This window comes from Ooceraea biroi, chromosome 6, assembly GCF_003672135.1.
Source record: "Ooceraea biroi isolate clonal line C1 chromosome 6, Obir_v5.4, whole genome shotgun sequence".
Taxonomy (NCBI): Eukaryota; Metazoa; Arthropoda; class Insecta; order Hymenoptera; family Formicidae; genus Ooceraea; species Ooceraea biroi.
In genome coordinates this window covers 12,814,364-12,836,340 of record NC_039511.1, presented here as the reverse complement: position 1 = coordinate 12,836,340, position 21,977 = coordinate 12,814,364, and the positions used below count along the sequence as shown (strand labels likewise).

Here is a 21,977-nt window from a genome sequence, read left to right as displayed (position 1 = left end):
TTTATGTTAGTAGTAGTACCTCTGTATTAATTTCCAGACGAAACTGTGCGCGACGTCTGAGTTTGCGACGCGAGCAAGCTGAATTAAGCTCAATAAACGAGTTATAGAATAATGGTTTTTCATCATTTACATTTTCACGAATAATATTGTAATATTAATTTAAAATTATCTTCGACAAAAAAGATAAAGGATTCATTACGACATTTTCTTTCTTTTTTCTCTTCCTCTCTCAACGAATATTTAATTACTTTGTTATATCAACATAGCTTTTTGTAATTCTTGCAGATCAAATACGATTATCGAAACGAAAAAAAGACCCCTATCTACTTTGGATTCGTCAATAAATGTTCTACGTCCCTAGCAGCAGCATGAAGATCAAAATATTGTTTGCACTATAAAAAACTCAATTTCTCCGAATCTCTGTGTAAATATACTCTCATCCTCATCCACTTCGATCTTTCGATTCACTTGGCCGTTTACTCGTAAAATTCAAACAACATTGTGTACTTATGGCAGACAAACATTTTTACATGAAAGAATTATTTAATCAAGAATATTAGATGAATCATGCTTCAAAATAGATCGCGAATTGCGTAAAAGGTTCTGCAAATACTAGCTGCAAATCGGAGCGCATGTATTAAACGTGATTATAACATATTATATAATAATAGATTATAATTAACTAATTAAATAATACATATTATATTATCCATTTATAATTAATTATAATACATGTCACATTATATATTTATATAATGAAAATTACATATCGCATAAAGGATTCGTACATTTTTCATGTAAGATAAAGATGAAATATAAATGTCATAATTCGTGAAATTTTCAGGCGATAAGCTGAAATATTCAGCTCGCCGCGACGACGCGTACAGAATAAAAAAATGAAGATTTCTTCCATATGATATCAAACTTATAATCGTATTTTTTATGATGTTTCAGACATGCATTGGCTCGTTTGCACCTGCATTCTCACGGCGACGACGGTGCTTTCCTGCCGGCAAAGCGAGTTTCAGTGCGGCAACGGGCACTGCGTCGCCCTCAACAATGTCTGCAACCTCGTCGACGACTGCGGGGATGGGAGCGACGAGACGCGTCCGTGCTCGCGTGAGTGAAACCTTTGCAACCCTCGCGCCGAGGTCCCGAGGGGGCTTTCAGCGCGCCGATAAATGCATATCCACTTGACGAGGCTTGAGCGCGCTCGTGATGCCGATTCGCGATCGACTTGAAACGAAATCCGGGTGCGAGAGGTCAAATCCTGACTCCATTGCGGTCGGAATGTCTGTTTCTCCTCGAACAATGTGTCACGATGTGAATGTAGGAGAACTAAAGATAAAAACAGAGAACAATCATTTTCGTGATGAGCAGACGGAAAACTCACAGAGAAATTTTGCAAAGAAAGACAATTTACGAAAATTTGCAACAAATCTGCGTAATTAAGAAATAAACGAGTTACATTGAATTGCTTATTGTGTTACGTCTCTTTCTGTGCGTTTCTGCATGCACGGTTGCTTGTTTCCATAGTATTTATAGAGTACTGATTTGCCGTTGTTTTTCGCGTTGCACGTATCTGTGCTTTAATTGAATGTTTTTTTCTGATCTATTTGCAAAAGGGCGCACGGCTGAATCGCGAATCAAACGTCCGTTTCTAATTCGCAACCGCGGATATGTTGGCCTCGGTTCCTATCGCCAGAGCGTTTCGAGCGTGGTAATTGATCCCTTCATTGTTCTCTGGCAGCTAGCCCCGCTTCGAAACGTGCCCTCGTTGCGATTGCCAGTGAAAGACCTTGCGCAGGAATTTCTACTTCGTTAGAGACGCCCGACCTCCCATCCTTTCTTCCTTCTCGCACGAACGGGCTGCTTGCGGTGCAGCTGCAGGGCGCGTAAAGACGGAATGAAATTCCAGTGACGTTACAGGAGCGATATTACATGGGGTATAGAGAAAGACGCTCACGAGAACAGCTTCATCGATATTACGCGCAATGCCGGATATATCCGACAGTGTTAAACTGCGAAATTTTGGTTTGTTAAACAATCGCGTGTAAATCTCGAATAAATACGGAGAGCGATCGAAATTTGTACTACAAATAACAAGGTGTGTTGTGGGCCCGGATACATCTAGTAACCAAAATCAGCGGTATACCATTGGAGAGCTAAATCGGCGATATAAAAGCGTTATATTTCGCGCTTTTTCCTTTTTTACGTAAAAATAAATATCGGTTTACGGAAATTTATTTATTCTTGACTTAGCAACATCTTTGCAATAATATTTACGGTAATAATTTATGTTTGACTTTACAATAGCATTTCCGTGCACAGTTTACAAGCGTGAAAAATTAATATAAAATTAATATAAAAATATTAATATAAAATTAATATTGCATTAATAATCATAAATTGATATGAATATTTTACTTTATATGAGAATTTTCTTTGATATCGAAACAATCTCGTACGAACGATTCGTAGTTTCACAAGATATTGGAACTAAAAATAAATAACATAACATTTATTGGAATTAATGACAAAGAAACTTTCTCTAACATGTAATTTCTCTTTCTCCGATGTGGCGTGACAGGGATCAAGAATATCGACAGATATATCGTCCAATAATCGCCTTCGTCATTCAACCGCGAACGGGAAAACGGAAAATGTGCGTATCGTCAGCGAAAAAAGCAAAAAAATAAAAATAAAACAGAGTAGACCGAAATATTCAACTGTCACTACAATACAGTGTTTTTAGTATTGAAACGAATTGGCTATAACAGACCAGAGGTTGCAGCATCACATTCGCCAGTCAATTCCAGCTTTAGCTCTTGTTTTATGAATATTTGAGCAGCAGCGCATGTCGAATTAAAGTTCCATTCACGTTAAGTGATTGAGAATTGCGTGCGGTTTACGCGTAAAATGACGTCTGCAAATTGGCGGGGAAATCAGTACGGTATCACCAATTTGCGACGATGAAAAAAAAAGGAATTGCTTGACGTGGCGGTTTATCGCTGCGTAAAAATCGATCGCGCGGAGCTGGCGAACGCAGCAGCCACTTCATTCCGTGAGGATCTACGGCGAGATGATCCTATACGTGAGAGACATAGAACGTTCCCCTTAGTCAGACCTGCCTGTTATCGACAGATCGTGATAAAATACAGCAGTTCGAGCGAGCAATTCGCCAGCAAAAAAGAGGTTCATCCTTCAGTTCTACGTGTTCACCTTTCCTCGGCATCTAATTTCCCGCGATTTATTTCTCTTTCTCGGCAGATCCATTAAAGCTCACGTCTGTCTATCAAATTTCAGTACGACAATTGTTTACGATTTATATCAGACAAATATTGCTCGAATGTTGATCAAGTTAAACTTACTCTGATACTTTCGAAAACCAGTAATGCAAAAATTTTAATTATTCAATTAAAATGATACTCGGAAATATATCAAACGATAAATGTTTGATTCTTTTTTAATATTACCTTTTTGATATTTGATTGATAGCAAATGCTGTGGTGAATGTAGCTTGCAACATACAAGAGCACCCTAATTTGATATTTGATAATGACAAAGGTTTTTCAATCTCGATAATGCACAAGTTCCGAAGAGTGTCCAACGAAACTTTCACCGTCATATAGTTTACGGAGAATAATTCGCGCAGAACTCGTCCGGCTGTCAATTAGAATTTAAGCGGATACGGCATCTGTGAGAAGGGTCCCGAGTAAATCCCACCCAGCCGAGCCCTCGCTCGAAGAAAACCACTCCGGTGCCTTCGCCACGTGCGCACCGTAAAACGCTTGCCAAAATACACGACCGTCGTTTCCATAGTAGCTGCTGGAATTTACTGAATACTACGGCGAGACCATCAGCGACGTCGTAGTCGTTTAATCTGCCGGGGTTTTCCGCTTAAAACCCCGCGTGCACGACGAGGGTTACCCCTGCCGCATACAACCCCCTTCGTCTCGATAGTACATCGCGCAGAAGCAACCAACCAAACAACCGACCCTTGCCGAAACCCAGAGCACACCGCGTGTGCTCGGCGTAATCAACCCGAGTTACGAGATGCGTTTGTACACGGCGCGTACACACGGCACGGGCAGGAAATTACTTCTGGTAGCGTGGACACCCCCTTTAATCGCGCGAGCAACAACGCGCTTTTTTACCGCGGATGGGAAATGGGAGTATTTCTGATCTTCATTCGCGTCGCTGCCTCTTACTATTGCGAAGTGCTTCGTTGCGATCGAGAGATTAGAGGCGCGTCCGAACCTGCGAGGTTTACGAGCAGCGAGGCGATCGCTCTTGGAATGAAGATTAAAGCTACAGACAGATCGTCAGGTCGATAGAACTCGTCCCTCGGCTGACACCTTATCCCGCGTATACAGGAGCAAGCAATTTTTGTAGCATTACGTTTATCACTCGGTGATTTATTATATTGTACATCTGTCTTTCTCTTTCCTCCCCCTCATGTATTTTCTTATGTCTTGTTAAAAAATTGCTAGCACGGGATGTTGTCGCAGCGGTAATTCATCATGTAATTGTAGAAACGACATCTCAAATTATAAATCTAGTTTCTCACGCGTGATTTAACGTACATGCAGTAACGTTATGCACAAGAGCGTTTCAGGAGCAGTACATTATAAACAAATTATAAAGGCAGCACTAGCTCGCGCACAGAGTAATTAACTTAAATTACGACCTGCGGCGTAGGAACGGGGTACGTAAATGCCTCCCATTGGCGTAAAAGCGTTTGATTGCAAGAAGCGAATTCTCTCTCACCCTCTCCGACATCGCGGGGTTAATAAATGTACATTATCGCGCGCGCACTAAGTTCCCACTTTCAACCGAGTAACAGTTTCGCCGGGATGGAAAGGGTTGCTTGAAAAACGCGACGAGTTATCTTCTACCCGTGCCAAGGCACAGACGACGTATTCCAGTCACGTATCTGTGAAGTTAAGGGGATACTGGAGACACTACCGAACTTCGATGCGAAGACGCTATCATTTAGAATTGAAAAATGCCGCGATCAACATTATCGATATTGACATTAGTGATTTCGAGCAGACGTGTGATAAATTGTGAAAACTTAGTATGCACTGAATATATATGATACCAATATTATTTCGGTAATGAATGATATGATAATATACGTGATGTTATCTGGTTTTTACAGTTGCAACGAAAAATAAAAAATATAAATTACACTCCTTTTACATTTTACATAAAATATTTGAAGTGCTTAGGATAGAGCATTTGGGGAATGGTGACACGAATTTACTGCAATTTATGCTGGACCTAGTAATTTTCTTATTTTGATTGACATTTTGATGTAATAGTTAGATTAATTCAAAATTAACATTTTGTAGATAAAACGGACGACTCCAATATCCCCTACGTATGGATCGAAGGAAATTTGTGGGACAAAAATCTCAAGACTTTCTCGTGACGTCAGAATCTAGACAAGAAAAAACGAAATTTTCGAGCTACGCAGATATAAATAGTATTCTCTTTTCGAAACAAATAATTTCTTAGTTTCTTAATTGCTTAATTTCTTATCTTTCTCTTCTTGCAACAATTTTCTTCAATAATCGTTTTCAACTTCGTTCTCACATTTTTATGCAATTCATTTTGTAACAAGCCCGAAATAATGTTACGATACTTGATTAAATATATCGTGTAGAACGTAATATATAATTCATATGTAATAATAAGATAATAACGTATTCTCTCTCTTATCAGAATATAGAGAAGGGCGATTTTGCTCGAAATGGAACTTGATTGTGAATTTTCAAGATGATATTATCGATTAAGCTTCTTTCACGAGGCGAAAGATGTTCGACGATTACGCCATTAAATGTCTCATTTATCTTGCTCGTACCTCAATGCGAAACTTTTGAAATAAAATAGCTTGATAGTCGGCCTCCTACCGTTACATCGGCTTATAAAAGGACACAATTTCTCTCGGCTAGAAGCCTCGCTTCTTCGTGGGAAGGAGGCTCGCCAAAGTTACGACAGGTAATAACAAACTTTCGTATTCTTCCTCCTTGCGACGCAAATGAAACGCTCAAGCGAGCGGGTTAATTTATATCAATTACACCAGCTGATGTGATTAAACCCGAGAAGGAGGAGGGATTAAGAAGTTATATCTCATATCGCGTGCTTGATACTTTTTCTACCAATTACTGAGGGAGAACTGGCAATACGTCCATCTAACTAGTAATTTCGTCTCAGAATTTTCTTTCATATGCCTAGCGTTGTCCAATTAGACGTCGTTCACATGAAGAAACAATTTTCGAAACAAGTTTGGACACGATAAAGCAACTCCTATAACACGAGGCAAACAATAATTGTTACGAACAATTTAAATCCATAAAGATACATATGCAATGATGGAATAAATAATATGTAAGAAGCGTCAGAGGAGAGTACTCCCTTTCTAAAATTAACATTCTGATAAGATAAAACAAGAACGTGCCGCGGAAGCGTTAGACGAAAGCCTAATGAGAATCCCAGAAGCAATTAAAAAGCTTGTAAAACATCGTGTGGTATTATCGTCCATTAGGCCGTAATCACAACGCGATTACGCAAGTAACAACGTTCTGCAAAGCGGAAAGTAGGTTTTTAACCGAGCTATTTTTATAAGGGCCGAGTGCTTTCCCTTTTTCTGGCACCTGCACGCGGGAGAGCGCAAGAGAATCCGCTTCCTTTCTGTCTTATTTCTCCGCCGGTCTCGCTCGTACCGGCGGAAGTAAGCGACTGTAACTCGCTCTCGGTGCTTTCTAGCGAAATTGCGGCAGCCAAAATTGTGGGGCTCGGTACACGCATAAAGGAGACCCGAAACTCGCGGAGAGTACATAATCGCGACTCGGTGAGCAAGCATTTATTTAATACACGCGACGAAGTTGTCGCAGTTGATACCCATTTACGCGCTACGGATGTGTCTATGTACAGGATGCGCAGACATCCCTTGTAAGAATCCAAAATTACTTCGGGACTACGTGAACGTCGTCAACTTTGCAAGTCTTATATAAACAAGTCTTCATAATAATTCGGTGGTCTCAAGCGCTCTTTCAAGCAACACAATTAACGAGAACCTTATGTAAGTAATATGTAATATTTGTATATATTTTGAATATTTTGAGTATTTTTAGCCCTTTGCCCGTAGAATCGAAAATAGAACAAAATAATATATCTTGCTTAAGTAATAAATAATCGAAAATGGAACACAATAATACATCTTGCTTAAGTAATAAATAATCGAGAATAAAACAAAATAATATATCTTGTTAAGTAATAAGTGATCGAAAATAAAATAAAATAATACATCTTGCTTAATTAATAAGTAATACATAGAACTCTTGATTAGTATGGAATCTATAGACTTTCATAGAACAAAATAATATATCTTGCTTAATAAATAATATATAGAACTCTTGATTAATATGGAATCTATAGAATTTCACAATGCACATAATTGCTGGAACTATACTGAATCACGCATTGTACAGGAACTGAATGATCTTTTACTTTATTCAAAATAAAGTAAAGTTATTTTCCATCTTTTCTCTTTTCTGCGCAAAGTTTTCGAACAGAAACGCTGCAAGAAAAGCAAAGTGAAAAATTAGAGCGTCAGAATGGAGAAGTCAGTTGCGCTAAATATTTCAAATAAGAGAATCTCATTACGTGATGTGTTGCCAGATTTTTTATTTTTATTATCTTGTTGCAAATTTGCGTATCTCGGAGGAGATATTAGCGCGTCTTCTGTCATACATACTGATGACATATTGGAATCCATTGATAATCTGTAATTGCACAGCGATCCCTCAAATAATGACTGCGGACCTATGACATGTAATATTCATTGCATTAGCGTTCTATTCGCATTTAGCGCGTATGCAATTAAACTGAACAGAAATGTAAATTAATTAATTAATAATAAGTTATATCATATATAGATTTCAATTATAATATTTCATAACTTTAAAATTATTATTCATTACATAGAAAATTTAAAGTTAACTATAGAATAAATATATCTAATTTTTGAACGTAACACACGAGCGTAACTTAGGAATTCCAACCTTTCGACATGAAATCCTGATCGATAGAACTCATATTACTCTCGCAATATTCATGTACCGGTGAAGGCGGCATATTGGGTGCGATGACATTTGGGCGTTGAACGTACTTCGGCATGGATTTAATCGACGCAATATTGTAGTTCACCGTCTCTATTTTCGCAATTTTTGGGACTGACCGAGGCGGAGTTGTCAGATCCACTTCCTCGACAATAGCCGTCAGTTGCGGAGCACTTATTTTATTGCTGCTTCCCGCACTATCCGCCCTTTGAAGCCGAATCCTTTTTGCTTCAATTTCTTCCTGCGTATCCTTGACGGCTCTATGCTTGAACGAATTTTCTTTTGTACGGGAGCACGGTTGCGCTTTAACGGACTCTTGCGACTTCTTCGTCTCTTCCGAATGGATCTCCTTCATTTCCACGTCGTTGTCTATCAAAGCCGCTTTTTCAGGATTTGCTTCCGGCGCTATCAAAGCAACGCGCGTATCAGTTTTCTCGGAGATGGCGGAGATATCCTGGAGATTTGCAATTTTCGTTTCAGCGACAATGCGTTTAGCATTGTCACCCTGTATCGGTTCTACGTCGACATTATCAGATGACACTGTAGCGTTCTCGTTTGCACATAATTCTTCAAGGACCAACGTATTGATGGATATGTTATCTGCTAAACTTAATTAATATAAAAAACGTCATATGTATACATATATATATATATATATATATTATTTAGTACGGAAAATGTAAAATGCAGGATTAAGCTTCACCGTCGAAGGTCTTGTGGAATTGCTTGGTCTGCACTTTGGACTTTGTATGCGTCCGATCTTGATGGTAGATTTTCCGGTATGGTATATTAATCTTCGGCGGTGCCATCTCCAGTACTTTCTGCTTTCTCACTCTTTCTTGATCCTCTTTTTGCTTGCGCAATATTTGAAGCTAGAAAAATATATGAACTATATATATATCTTCTTTACACATGTTGAATATAAGAGGTAAGAATATATAGATAAATATTGGAACACGGATATAGAGAGGCAGAATATGTTGAGAAATGTGTCCAAAGGCAATCTAGAAACCTCCGTTTCGATCGAGCGTAATTCTCTTCTGCAATAGCCCACGTTCGTTTCTAACTTCGTCACTCTCTTCTCGAGTTTCGAAAAATTCACCATCACCGCGGCGAATTCGACTATCTTGCAGCGCGTCCGAATCCAGTCGATGCGACGTCTTTGCTCGTTGATCGTCATCATCTTCACTATCTTGTAAGTCACGACCATGTACTCGATCTTGAGCTTCTCCAAATTAATCTTAGCCGCGTGTCTGGCCTTTGCCAGCGGAAATTCTTCGTAGATAGCCTGCTTACATGTCAATCATTCGCTTCCGGTTACTCCACTAGACCCCAAAGTAAAAGTTTCGATATTTTACAAACAAGCGAAAAACTGTATCGAGACTTCTTACTAACACGATAAGCGTGCCAAGTTTCCTTGTACTTGGCAACGATGTCTTGGTATTCCTGCGACCTTAGTTGAATTAATTTGTACTCATCATCGATATTCGCTCTCATAGCTCCCAAAGTCTCCGAAGTTTCGCTGATGTTTGAGTATAATCTGCGTGAAACCATGAGATCCCTGTTTATGCAGCAAGAGTTCGCTACGAAAACGTTAGCAGATAGACACTGTTTTGCATACCTCGTCGAAGTTTCGCTCAGTATCGTTCTGACTCTGTCCATCTGTACCACTCTAGCTTTAAGCTGCTTTCTGTTATCGAGCTGAATGCGCATTATTCCCTTCAATCTTTTCACCTCCGCCGTATTAGCTGGGAATCGTCGAAGATGTATTTAAACAGCAGCACGAAGGCAAATTCGATAAGCGATAACGGTTGTTTAGCTCGTCGCTCGGAAATTTCGTGCTCCCCACGTCGAGTTTCGCGTTTCGCGTTATGTCGAGTACTACGTCGCGCTTTTTACTTACCATCGAGCTTTTCCTGGGCGACCGCAATCTCCATTTTCAGACAGATGTCTAGCACTTTCACGAATTGCGGATCATCGTGACTCACTGGGATACCCGCATCCATTTTCGTTTCGCGGAAAATGACAATGTCGTCGCGTATTCCTTCTACTTCTCGGCGGTATTCGAACGGTCTGAACGCTTCGAGTCGAGCGACTTGAATACTGCGAGCGCAGTGCGGTCACGTGATAATTAGACAAGCGTGGTCACGTGACTCAGATATCTCAAAGGGAAAAATTGTAACCTTATTTTTGTAACTTGTAAAAGATATTTCGCAAGTATTTCCGTGTCCCGACAGGAGAGTTACGCGGAATCGAATACTTCGCGAGCATCATTTAACTGCGACGCCGGACCGAGGAACAATGGATGCGTTGAAAGTTTGTTGTTTACCCGTCCGCAGTTGGCATCCGTTTACGGCACTTTCGAGCGGCCAACTTCACGAAATTCGCGAGTTCCCACGAAACATGTACTACAAGCACGCGTCTGCTTACGGGGTGGAAGAAAAGCGAAGACCGAACGACTCCGCCGTATGTTCCCCTCCCCCTCGACTCCTTCTCTCAGCCAGCAAAAATTTCGATACTTTCGGGCAGACGGCCCCGGCCGCATTTCAGTTTACTTCGAGAAAGTTCGATTGTTTGCCGAACGGTCATAACTCCCGGACGGGGGTTCGTTAAAAGCGGGCCACCCCCATCCCCGACGCACACATCCCTGTGGTATGCTTTGGCATGAGACCCCGGTTGAGAGAAGGAACGATGGCGGTCACGAGTGCAGAGCGAAGATAGCGAATGGGACGAAAAATATGGCCGAATCGATCGTAAATTCCGACGAATTTTGCCCGCTGCGATATGCGTGCTCGATATTTAATACTTAGCGTTACCGGTGCCGTTATTCATTTTTCATAGGAGGACATTTAGAGTTGGCCCATTTAAAGTTGTCAGAGAGAAAACTAAAAATGCGACGATAATATTGAGCAAGATAAATTTTTTCAATCCGGATTTCACGGTAAAAATCGAAATTATAAAATTTCAGTTTATTAAAAAGTTATACGTATATCATATTTAGTCTTAATCTTTATTTGCTGTAAATATATAAATAATTCTAATAATTCTTATAAAATATTATAAAGATTAATAATAATATTAATACGGTGTATTCTGCACATTAAATCAATAAATTGATTAATTAATACTATTGTTCCAATGAATAACCAATATACCGATAAGCTTCAGAAATCGGACATTCCTAGTTAAAAATTTATCGTACGCTCTTCTTCAAGATTCAGAACATTTTTAATCAATCTGTCTTAAAATGCAAGACGAAGAATCTCCTCGAGCCGTTATCGTCGCGACGCGGTCGTTCACTTAAATTCCTGAAGTTCACTTTCGATGTCACTGAACATTGATCCGACCATATATGCCTTTGTCAATCACCGAGAACCAGTGCACGGGAAAACCAGTCCGCGCGGTTACACGAGTTAATGGAAACGAGCGACGGCCGATCAACTTATCGGCCTCGAAAATTGATATTGGCGTGCCGCGCGCGCCAGCGCGGCGGTTTCCGCCGTAAAAAGAGAAGAAAAAAGAAATTATAAGTAAAGATTCGGGAGCTGGAGCGTGCTCGATTACGCGCGTCCTCGACGAGGAACGTCCCCGGGAACATGGTATGCTGGCTGTCGGCCAACCAGTCCGCATTTGGGTCAGACTGACCTGTGCCGTTGTTCCCCGCTAACCCCGGATGGTGCATCCCGCACCACCCTCCCGCGTCCGTAGCTGAGAGTTGAGGGTGAACGACTGCACGAATTCTATTCCTCTTCCACGACGTATGAGTCCCAGTCGGTGCACCCCGGCTGCTCTCACGCCCGGACACACGGTGCACTCACTCGGAGTGGCGCACTGCATCGTGGAAGATTTGTAAATGCACCAGATAGCAACGGGGAACTAGGCGCGAATAATGGAAGAGCTCTCGGTCGAATCGAGATTCGTAAAAATGGAAAGTCAGCCCATCGAAATTCAATCCGGTTGTTCGAGATTTTTCCATTGATATTCGAAACTTTTATCGTGTGACCACGTGGAAATTTTTATTTCACTCTCTCATTTACTCGCAATTCGGTTGCTACGTTACGTGTGAATTAAGAGGAAATATTAAGTGAAACGTTTCAGCGATCATTCCGGTATATTCTTTTTAATTGCGTTATTTTAATTATGAATTTCCAGTTCGCGGAAAAAGTTTGTGATTAAGCGACACGAAGGTAAAAACTAACTACTGTTTTATATAATGGCAAATATTCCAGCAACCGTTAAAGCTTACGGCATAATTCATGACGCAATCGTTTCGTCGCTGACTTCCCCTTTGAGACTAATGGAAATTGTACTGCGGAAAGCGTGTGCAGAAGCCATAAAGAAGAACAGACAGCTATGCCGCGCCCATGAATAACCAGCTTTATCAATGCTTCGTGAAATGGTTTATAATCGGACAGAATAACGTCTCCCGTCAGGCGATATTTCTATTATGTTGCATTAATCCTGCGGGGATTGCTCTGCAGGAATACGAAGCGGCGCAAATCGAAGGAACATTCCAAAGGCATTTGTGCTACCTTACAACATGCTTTGGTGGTTCTAATAAGATTTCTAACCGTCAGAAGTTTTTCAGCATTAACAAAACATGATTTCGAAAAACGGAAATAAACGGTGGCTTTAATCGAATGCGAGTACAAACCCACCATCGAGAGCGCGAGCGCGCGTATGTACACGCGGTGATATTCCCATAGGAATGGCTTCGATTTCTAAGGCCTTCAGATTTCCTGCCAACAGCCTGGCGGAGCGTTAACGTGATCTATCCTGCAATCGGTTTCCTTCAGCGGAAAAGCTAGCTGGAAGCGTGCGAGAGATTTATTCGAGACGCAGGCAGACACGTACGATAACAAAATATTAGGATTATGAATCTTTCATGGACGGCGATGCCGGTCGCCCCGGCGAAATTGAAACGTAGCGAGCATGGCACGGTGGCTACAATAAAAAATGAAATAAAAAAGGAAAGCCAGAAAAAAGAGAGGAAAGGAAGCAGCGGTCCGGCACGAATGCCATCCTTTCACAGCTGCGCCAATAATTGATCAGCGGAACGTAGATTAATGTTTATTGCTGTTGCTCGGAGGCACGGAATAAATACTGTCACGAATGTCGAGCGAGCAACGTGTATTTCCAAGGATCGATCCTATCCTGCGCATAGATGAAAAATATGACTGCGGATGCGAAATACGCGCCTTTCACGAAGCGTATCTACCCCTGAAGCTACCGCTCGTTTACATCGAGCAACGAGTAATTTCTGTCGTAGAAGGTGGAAGGCCCTTAGCGAGCGCACGTGAGCAACGGTAGATTTTATAAATGGATGAAAGTTTTCAATGGAGGGAACGAGGTAGCAGGGTCGCAGAACTTCGTAGAACGGAAACGGGAAAGTAGGTCTCGTGGAAACCACTGATTAATCTTCCCATAGCGCCTCTTTCATGTCTCGCCGAAAATAAAGGGAGATTTTGTTATACCGTAAAAATAACTGACGGCATCTGTAACTTGTTTCGTCTGACAGAAACTCGTTCGTAATCGGGTCAGCTGCTGAAATAAACAACAACCTGCTGTCTTATATAACTACTACATTTCTATTGAAAAAAACTGTTTTAATAATTAAATGATTATTATTTCTGAAATATATTCGTTAAATAGAAGTATTAACCGTTAATTGTTTCCTAATGTAATGCCTTACTTTTTGTATAAATTATATAATAAAATTTATCGCGTTATTATAGATATAAAAATCTCTCTTCTATTCGCTGTAGATATTCTTTGTGCCTGTAGTACAATAGATTCTTCGCTTGACCGGCGATATCGATAAATCGTGATTAAATAAAATGCTTATTTCTAGTTCTTGAAAGAAACGTCTATTGTCAGCTAAAATATACATATGCACATTGCGGACTTGCAGTCTTTGAAAAAAAAATGGCAGCTTTTATTGAATACAGCGCAGAAAGTAGACTGCGAAGGACTCAGTCAATTTCCCGCTTTGCCAACTTTTTGTTTCGTTCAACGCTCTCTTCATTACCTATTTTTCTATGCGGCCGGTAAGTAAAATCGATACGTCTGCAGCGTAAAACTCCCGACTGAAAGCTTTCTTTCGCTCTGTTAATTTTTACGTCGCGCGAACCGATGCGCCCCCGAGCGAGTAAAATCGTGGAAAACAGTCTCGAGGTGGAATCGAATTTACGTATTTTGAAGCTCCTGAAGCATATACTGAGCCCCTCGCGAGGGAGAGAGGAGTCCCTCTTTCTTTTTCTCACTTCTTTCTTTTCTCGATCATCAATATCTCGCAACGCGGCGTATCGCGGCGGCTCCGTGCAGATTAAAAAAAAAATATAATAACGACAGAGACTAACGTAAACTGTGTAAGGCTGGATGAGCGAGCGAGAGAAAGTAGGCCAATTTGCACAGGGCGTCCGATCAAAGTTCTCTGCGAGCATCCAACGATGAGATACTAGCGAAAATGGCGGCGTACCGTGGAATCCGGTGGTGTCAGCGATTTCAAAAAAATATCACTTTCCTCTGATCCCTCATCGACAAGGCTCCCTGCCTTATTAGTACAAATCGTCCGCGATAAGCCCAACTTACGGCGCACCATTCGCCCCCTATCAATGGATTTTAACGCGATGGGGTTCAGAGCCGACCGAATTAATCTTACGAGCGAGTAATTCAATCGGAACTGCGCAAACGAAACGAAATGAAAATTATGCTTGTATTGCAATCAGAATACATGCTTCAATAGACTCAAAAGTCTCGAGTTTTATATTCATGGAATTTCTTGTTACGCGAATACATTTGATTATGGTACTTTTGTTTGTCATTTGCAGTGGTACGTTTTATTAGAACGTTGTTTGAATGTATCAAAAATGTATTTCACGTGTGTTCATTGTGCTGCACAATATGCTGGTCTGTAAAATTGTTAGCTTTTCGACGATTATTTCGTTATAGAATCAGTCGCTGAATGAGCAGAAACTAAATTTACGAAAAGAGTGGAAGTTACTCGTGAACCGCACTGCGACTCTGTTATTCCGTCGAATTTATCGTATACCAGGGAGTCAAAAAGCGGCGCGGACACATAATCTTCGCCCGAAACTCATTTCCAGAGATAATCCATGGGATAAGAACATTATTCTGTTCCTGTATGCGCATTAAAAAGACTATCACCTGTTAGGCGCGGTCTGTTGCATAAAGCGACGATAATTCGTTTTGTCGCTCAATGTTACACAATAATGCATCGCGACTTAATTGATATCTCATAACGTACAATTAATATATAATTTAATTTTATGACTCTCTCTCTCTCTCTCTCTCTCTCTCCCTTCATTAAATTTAAATACCATTACTATCATTATGAAATATTGTATCATGATAATACGATTACTATGCAATAATTATTATTATCGATAATAAATATATTACCAGAGAACTGAAAGGAGAACATTTTCGAAGATAATAACAAATAAGAATTTCAATACAAATAAGAAAAATTCAGAGATAATGAAAAAGATAATTTTTTATGTATAATAATCATATTGCCTTTTAATGAAACGGATAAAGTCAATAATCATTACTCTACTGGCACAATTAAACATCTAATTGTTGCAACTACGTCAGCTACAAAAGGAAGAGATGCACATATTGTGGGAAAATATGTATTTCTCATATCATTTATAACATTTATTTTATTTCTTTTACATTCTTGGCATTCAAATATCGAGTCGTGAATCTCAACTACGGATCTAGAATAAATCTTACACGATATTCCGAGAGATTATTACGTTAAGATGGAGTGGGGTGTAAGAAATATAATTTTTCTGAAATAGGAACGATAACTCTTATCGCAGTACTACAGCCGCTCGTGAACGTTAATCTTGCGCTCGGTGCAAGGAATGCATCAACGAGACGAATGCACGCATGCCGTGAACACCTCGCACCAGGCTAATCCAACTTCTATGTCACTTTACTCTCTTAATGCTGAAAATATCCCTTAATAAGTGCACATAACAAGCAGCGCGTTAGCTGCATTCCAAAAGCGGATTTAAATTGACGTAAAAAGTTTCACAACAGGAGACAGAGAAAATAGTTCATCATACGAAACAATTTGAAATTCAGATCAGGAAGTATATTACTCGTAATCCTGTCTGTGAAGACTTTTTACGTGTATTGATACGGCGAGAAAGGTGATGAGAAAAAAAGTAGAAAGAATGGAGCATCTCAGATGAGATATTCGATGCACCAGAAATGAGCCTCGGTTATCGATTTTCTTCTCTTTTTTTTTATGCTGTGAAAACCTTTTAAACAGGGTGGTCGTTAGTCTTGCGTCGGTCGCGATAATGCATCTGCACGAATACATCGTCTCGTCATTTTCCATGTTAACGCGGTACGCGCGTACACTCCCATGGAGCGTGTAGCTTACCACCAGACGATTTTATACTTGTACCTTTCACTGGTCGAACCCTTGCATGTTGCATTCGCGAGCTCGCATATTTTTGACATGGGTTTTCTCGTTTTCAATTTCGTTCCGCCCGCGTTGCTATACGGCTACATGCCTCCCCGTTTGTTCACTCTTTCCCTGCATACTTTTACGCTTTAACACTGATAGCGCCAAGTAAAGCAGCGTAAATTCGTCGCCCGGCAGCTATGTCATAGAATTGCGCATATCTGTAATGTGCTTCTCTATTTTTTGCTGCCTGCGAAAATCTGTGCCTCGTCAACGAGACGAGACGCGTCAAGAGGTCGTATCTTTTTTTTATTGTTCGTTACTCTCGTGAAAGTAACGCAATGATATAATCTAACATGGAAATATATCGTTGGAAATATTTCGAGAGAAATTGTGTTTGATTACTATTCTTACAAAGAGAAAGCGCGAGAGAATGAGAAAAAAGCATTTATTTGAAAAGCAGCATCTAAATTTAATTAAGATCAAAGTTTCATCTAGCAATCTCTTCTCCTCTTCCCCGATTTTGAAAATAACAGACATTTTTTTCATATTAAGACTTGACGCTGTAGTTAAATATCAACGCTCTTCAATACTCGAACTGATGGATGGAATTATCGGAAAATTCATGGTGAACTCGTAGCTGGAAGGAGACCGTTTATTCTGAATCTGGATTTTCAGGCATTGTTAAGCGTATTTGGCACGACGCCAATTGTGCAAGACGTTCCTACTTGCCAATTTGAATTCGATTGCTTTATACAAAGGACACGTTTAGCTGGACTATCCGCAGTTATTTATGCGTGAATATCATGGGAAGTTCAAATATGAAATAATTAGATCGTTAGTATTTCAGAAACACTAAAATATTCTTCAGTCCACAAAGATATTTCATAATTTCTTATTAATTCGTTATTTATTGAGATTTGTTATCATCATGTTGCAATTTTGTAAAGCGAGATTACCAAACGTAAATGGATGCGTTGCGTTTACATGGATATTCAATTGTACGATTTTATCCTCTGCATAAAATGTGTTTTAATTGAACATGTACAATCAAACTAATTGCACTTAATGCATCGTATTATTTCTGTACATTATATTTTATACATTATGCAAAATAGAGAGAGTTTTTATTAAGAATAAACTTATTGATCACAGCGCTGCGGGAAAGTCTGTTTTCGCGAATTAAATGCTCGTAAGAAGCTGGATACACGGTGCTGTACCACGACAGTGACAGAAACCAGTCATTCGTCAGACGTTAGACTCCTTGACGCCGCAGTAGTAGTAGACCATAGCTAAATGCATCTCATGCCGGCAGAAACAAACTGATTTATGTCAAGCATTACTCAAATAAACACAAAATAAATTTCACAATTATTATAATGTTCAAGATGTGCATGAATTTCCAATTTTTATGAGGAATAAAGAAATAAACATAGACTTCTTCAATATCTAGTTTCAAGATATCGAATTATTACTTTCTTAATAGCACAAACATAGATGAAAATATTAAATGAAGAAGTATCGAATTATAACATTAAAGTTCTTTCCGATATAATATTTAATATTTGAGTTGGAACAGTCTGTTCCAATTTCGAATGAATTATAGTTTAATCAAAATCTTTCATTAATATTTTAATCGTAATCCGACCCTATTCGAGAGTAAATGAACGACATTACGAGTCCATCTCAGATTATAAATTTTTGCTGATACTTTAGCAGAATTCTCGAAAAGTAGAATATGCTATTTTACGCGCAACAAGTTGAAATATGTAATGTCACAGATAAAAGAAATCTCTCGAATGTTTTAAAACTTTCAACGCGATTCGGCTTATCGATCATCATGTATGCAGATGTACATACACAGATAGCACACGATTGTCATTATCTATCCTTTATGTCGAGCCGATCCGTGATTGTTAAAGGGATTATTCCCAAGCAGGCACGCGCATGTGGAGTGACTCATTAGATCGGCAAGCTCTGAGCTCTGCTCAGAAATGACCCGTTACACATCTGGAAATGGTGCGTATTGTGTGTGTATGTGACAGCCATTTGCCTCTACGGCGTTCTCGTCTGGTACTCGGTGAACCCTTGATTTCCACTCCTATACATCCATAATGAGCCCTTGAAACCTCACAATAGTCCAGTGTGTAACCAACCGAAACTAGGGGTAATTCCGCGTAGGACGCGAACGGAGAAGCCAAAGCAACTCGATCGACGGGCGCATTCCCGATTCCTCTAATCGATGAGAATCACGAACGAGTTGTGCGCGGTTTAGGACGGTAGTTTGCGAACTGAGCGGTAACATTCCCAGAGAGACGACGGAATTACCCGAGGGAGTGATATAAAGCCAAGGGAGCGATGGAAGGACGCGCAGGTATCGCTAAAGCAACTTTATCAAGAGTTTAATCGTTATTTTATATAATTGGACGTCTAGATAGTGTAGTTATTAAATCGCGAAGTTTTAATCGCATTTTGAATAAATGCGCTTGTTATTACATTGAGTTGTACTCCTCTTGAATCGTGCAAACTGCTATTTTCAAGAATGTTTTTTATGGAATGGGAGGAAGGGTATTAAGAGTAAATTTATCGTACTAGGAAGACGGTAATCCGACAAAGTTGGGGAGCCACTGCTTTAAAATCTAGCTACACGATCCTTCGTAATTTTGTATGAACCGACATCCGTGCAGTTTAGGGAGAGAGTTCAGCTCAGGTGGAATGAAACGAGCTTTTAATGGGGATACTAATCCGTCACTTCATGGGATTCAGTTCTAACATTATTTTGTGATTCTATATTTCAAGGCTCCGTCTTTGATGCACTTTGAAGCTCCATAAAATTATTTGCCACGTTGCTCTCGAGTGATAGCAAGATTTTCAGGTATGAGCAACCTCGCGTGTCGACACATCTGAAACTTCACTGAATTGACAATGATCATTCGAGTAGATTTGACGGCTGCCCGTTGCGGTGCGAATCTTTCTGAATAAATAAATAAAATTCGGTGCATGTGCCCGACTGAGCTGTGTGTCGGAAATGTCGATCGCGTGCGCCTTTCATCGGCCGCTCGCGAAAGGACCTATTCGCGGACTTTGATCGAGCACCATCGTTTTTCCAGGTTCACCGCGAATATCATTAAACATGAATGAGGGAAGGAAGAGTTGCGGCTGCCGTCGTTTCCCCGTTCGTTTCTCATTCGAAACATCGAACCGGTATGGCACGAAACAAACGACGCGGCTCATCGATAATTCATTACTATCTTCCATCAATTCCTTATCTTGGCATGCTCTACGATCCGCGGGAGACGTCCCTCGTAATCTCTCTGATGGAGTTGGCTCGTGGTTGACGAGGGAAAGGGAATACCGCACTCGGTGGATTATGACGTTCGGCGGAACGTCCCTCTTTTTCTTTTTTTTTATTTTAAAATGTTTTATAAGTCGGCGTTTAACGAATGTGAGAGATCTTCGAATGCCTCACCTGCATCAGAGTACATATTTCGCGAAGTAATCTAATAATAAAAGATATCAATTTAATATATATAAACATTACGTTTTGCACATCTATCTCGTCGTATTCTTTGTGTATCGTTGTCTTTAAACCGAATTACTCGCAGACAGGGAGAGGAACTTAAATTATTACGATAAATTTATGGAGCCTTTATTTTAACCTGTCGTCTCTAATTTCGTGATTATATTGAAAGCTCTGTAATTGAATTAACTTCACCGACCGTTCGTAAGAATACCAATTTTGTAGAAAGCTAAAATGAGACTCCCAAGCAACCAACGAGGTAATGATTTACTGTCAAAAGCTTACTGCAAGAGATCAAGATAAAAGAGAACCCATTCGAATTCATTAATGAAAAACCAGCAATGGTCATTACTTCATTAAATGATCAACTGTAATTAAGCATATTATTTCGAATATGAATTCAGAAAGATTATGATAATAGTATCCTTTTAAATAAAATCGTACCTAAACAAGCAATATTTTTCACGAAAAGAAGTAAGTCTAATAAAGGTATGAGAAGAAGGGAGTAAAGGGAGGAAGAAACACTCTCTTCGATCGCCCTCATTTCCCATAAATTTTTAACCACGGATACGATTTTTCACGGCTCTGAAAAGTGCACTTCCGGGTTTGAAAAATGCCATTCGTGAAGGAGAATTTACGGACGGCCGCGATGGTGGTGTTGGCCGCGGTAAGAAATCGGTTTCAGAAAGATAAGGCAGCAACTCTCTCTTTCTCTTTCTCTCTCTCTCTCTCTCTCTCTCTCTTTTCTTCTTTACTAAAATAACATTAATATTTTGCTACTACTACAAGAGAAAACTATCGAGATCAAAGTTCTGCGATTCGGAAAAGTCATCAAAATAATTGCACAGCAGGCGCTACATATTCATTTTCACATCTGTAATTATTTAAATGTTATTCTGCATGGCCGCATGTACAAGTTTGCAAATATAATAAATAATGTCTAGCTAGTTTGCGTAGAAAAAACAGACGAACAATTACAATAGCAGCTCGATGTGTTGCCACAAATTTCCAATAAAGGGCACGAACGCTTTATTAAATATGAATTTTTATCGCAAACTCAGCAATAACAATCCCGTGAGAGAACAATAGTTAGAAATAAAGGCAGATGTCTGTACAGATCAGAACATGACACGTAAATGTGAAATTAAAATTCGATATCTTCGATTTTTTACGTTGCAGCTTGCAATAAAACATATTATGGCGACGTGGGGAAGACATATGACCTGGAACTGCATCGACCGAAGGAAGATAAGGTGCCTTACATATGCAAGCTCACCTTTAACGCGCCAGGTGACGATTTCGGTGATATCGTGCAGGTAAGCCTTCGAATTATACCAATTATGCAACACGGCTAATTACTATTACGGTGTTCGGCATTATGTCGATCTTACGAGGATTCGCTCGCGAATTATCAAGAGAAGCGTGCCACGGGAATTCACAGTAAATTACGCTTCGTTAAGTTGTACTTTAATTAAAGTATGCATTAACGAAGTAACGAAGTTCGATGAAGAAACGCGCGAGACAGAACGGCGCCGGATTATGTAGCAAATTAAATTCCGGATACCTGAGTTTTTTATCGAATCGCGCATTAAGAAAGCCGTGAGTCCCGGCAAGTGACTATTATCCTTGCGCGAATGGAACATCCGTTACCTCGAACGAAACTGGAATCCGAGGAGAGTGGTTTTTTCTCGACACGGGAAAATTTTAAATAAATTACGTGACCACTCGAAATATACGTGACACAAAGGAACGTTCGCTATTCCGGAAAGCATCCGCGTGCCCGTTTCCAGCGTGGGGGGAATTATTTCCTGTCCGACTTGCGGAAGAATTAACGGCGGAATTCGTAATAAGCGCCGCGCATTTTTCGACGATTACGCGCGAAACT

At 40.0% G+C, this 21,977-nt stretch overlaps 2 protein-coding genes across 7 annotated transcripts in view; one reads left to right on the top strand and one right to left on the bottom strand.

Annotated features, from left to right (window-relative positions):
• The window catches only part of LOC105276277, a 139,766-nt gene that overhangs the window by 97,597 nt on the left and 20,192 nt on the right, over window positions 1-21,977 (top strand). For all 6 annotated transcript variants that reach the window (XM_026970265.1, XM_011333822.2, XM_011333807.2 and 3 more), the window contains 2 exons: window positions 955-1,119; window positions 21,272-21,408. In XM_026970265.1, coding sequence (XP_026826066.1) covers window positions 955-1,119; window positions 21,272-21,408 — 302 coding nt within the window. The remainder of the gene's footprint in view (window positions 1-954; window positions 1,120-21,271; window positions 21,409-21,977) is intronic.
• Window positions 7,188-21,272, bottom strand: LOC105276265. The gene is made up of 8 exons (XM_026970268.1): window positions 10,033-21,272; window positions 9,751-9,877; window positions 9,525-9,669; window positions 9,142-9,417; window positions 8,833-9,001; window positions 8,073-8,729; window positions 7,675-7,833; window positions 7,188-7,588 (listed from the first exon to the last, which is right to left on the bottom strand). Exons 1-8 carry the CDS (start codon window positions 10,133-10,135, stop codon window positions 7,524-7,526), a joined length of 1,701 nt encoding a protein of 566 aa, XP_026826069.1. The 5' UTR covers window positions 10,136-21,272; the 3' UTR covers window positions 7,188-7,523.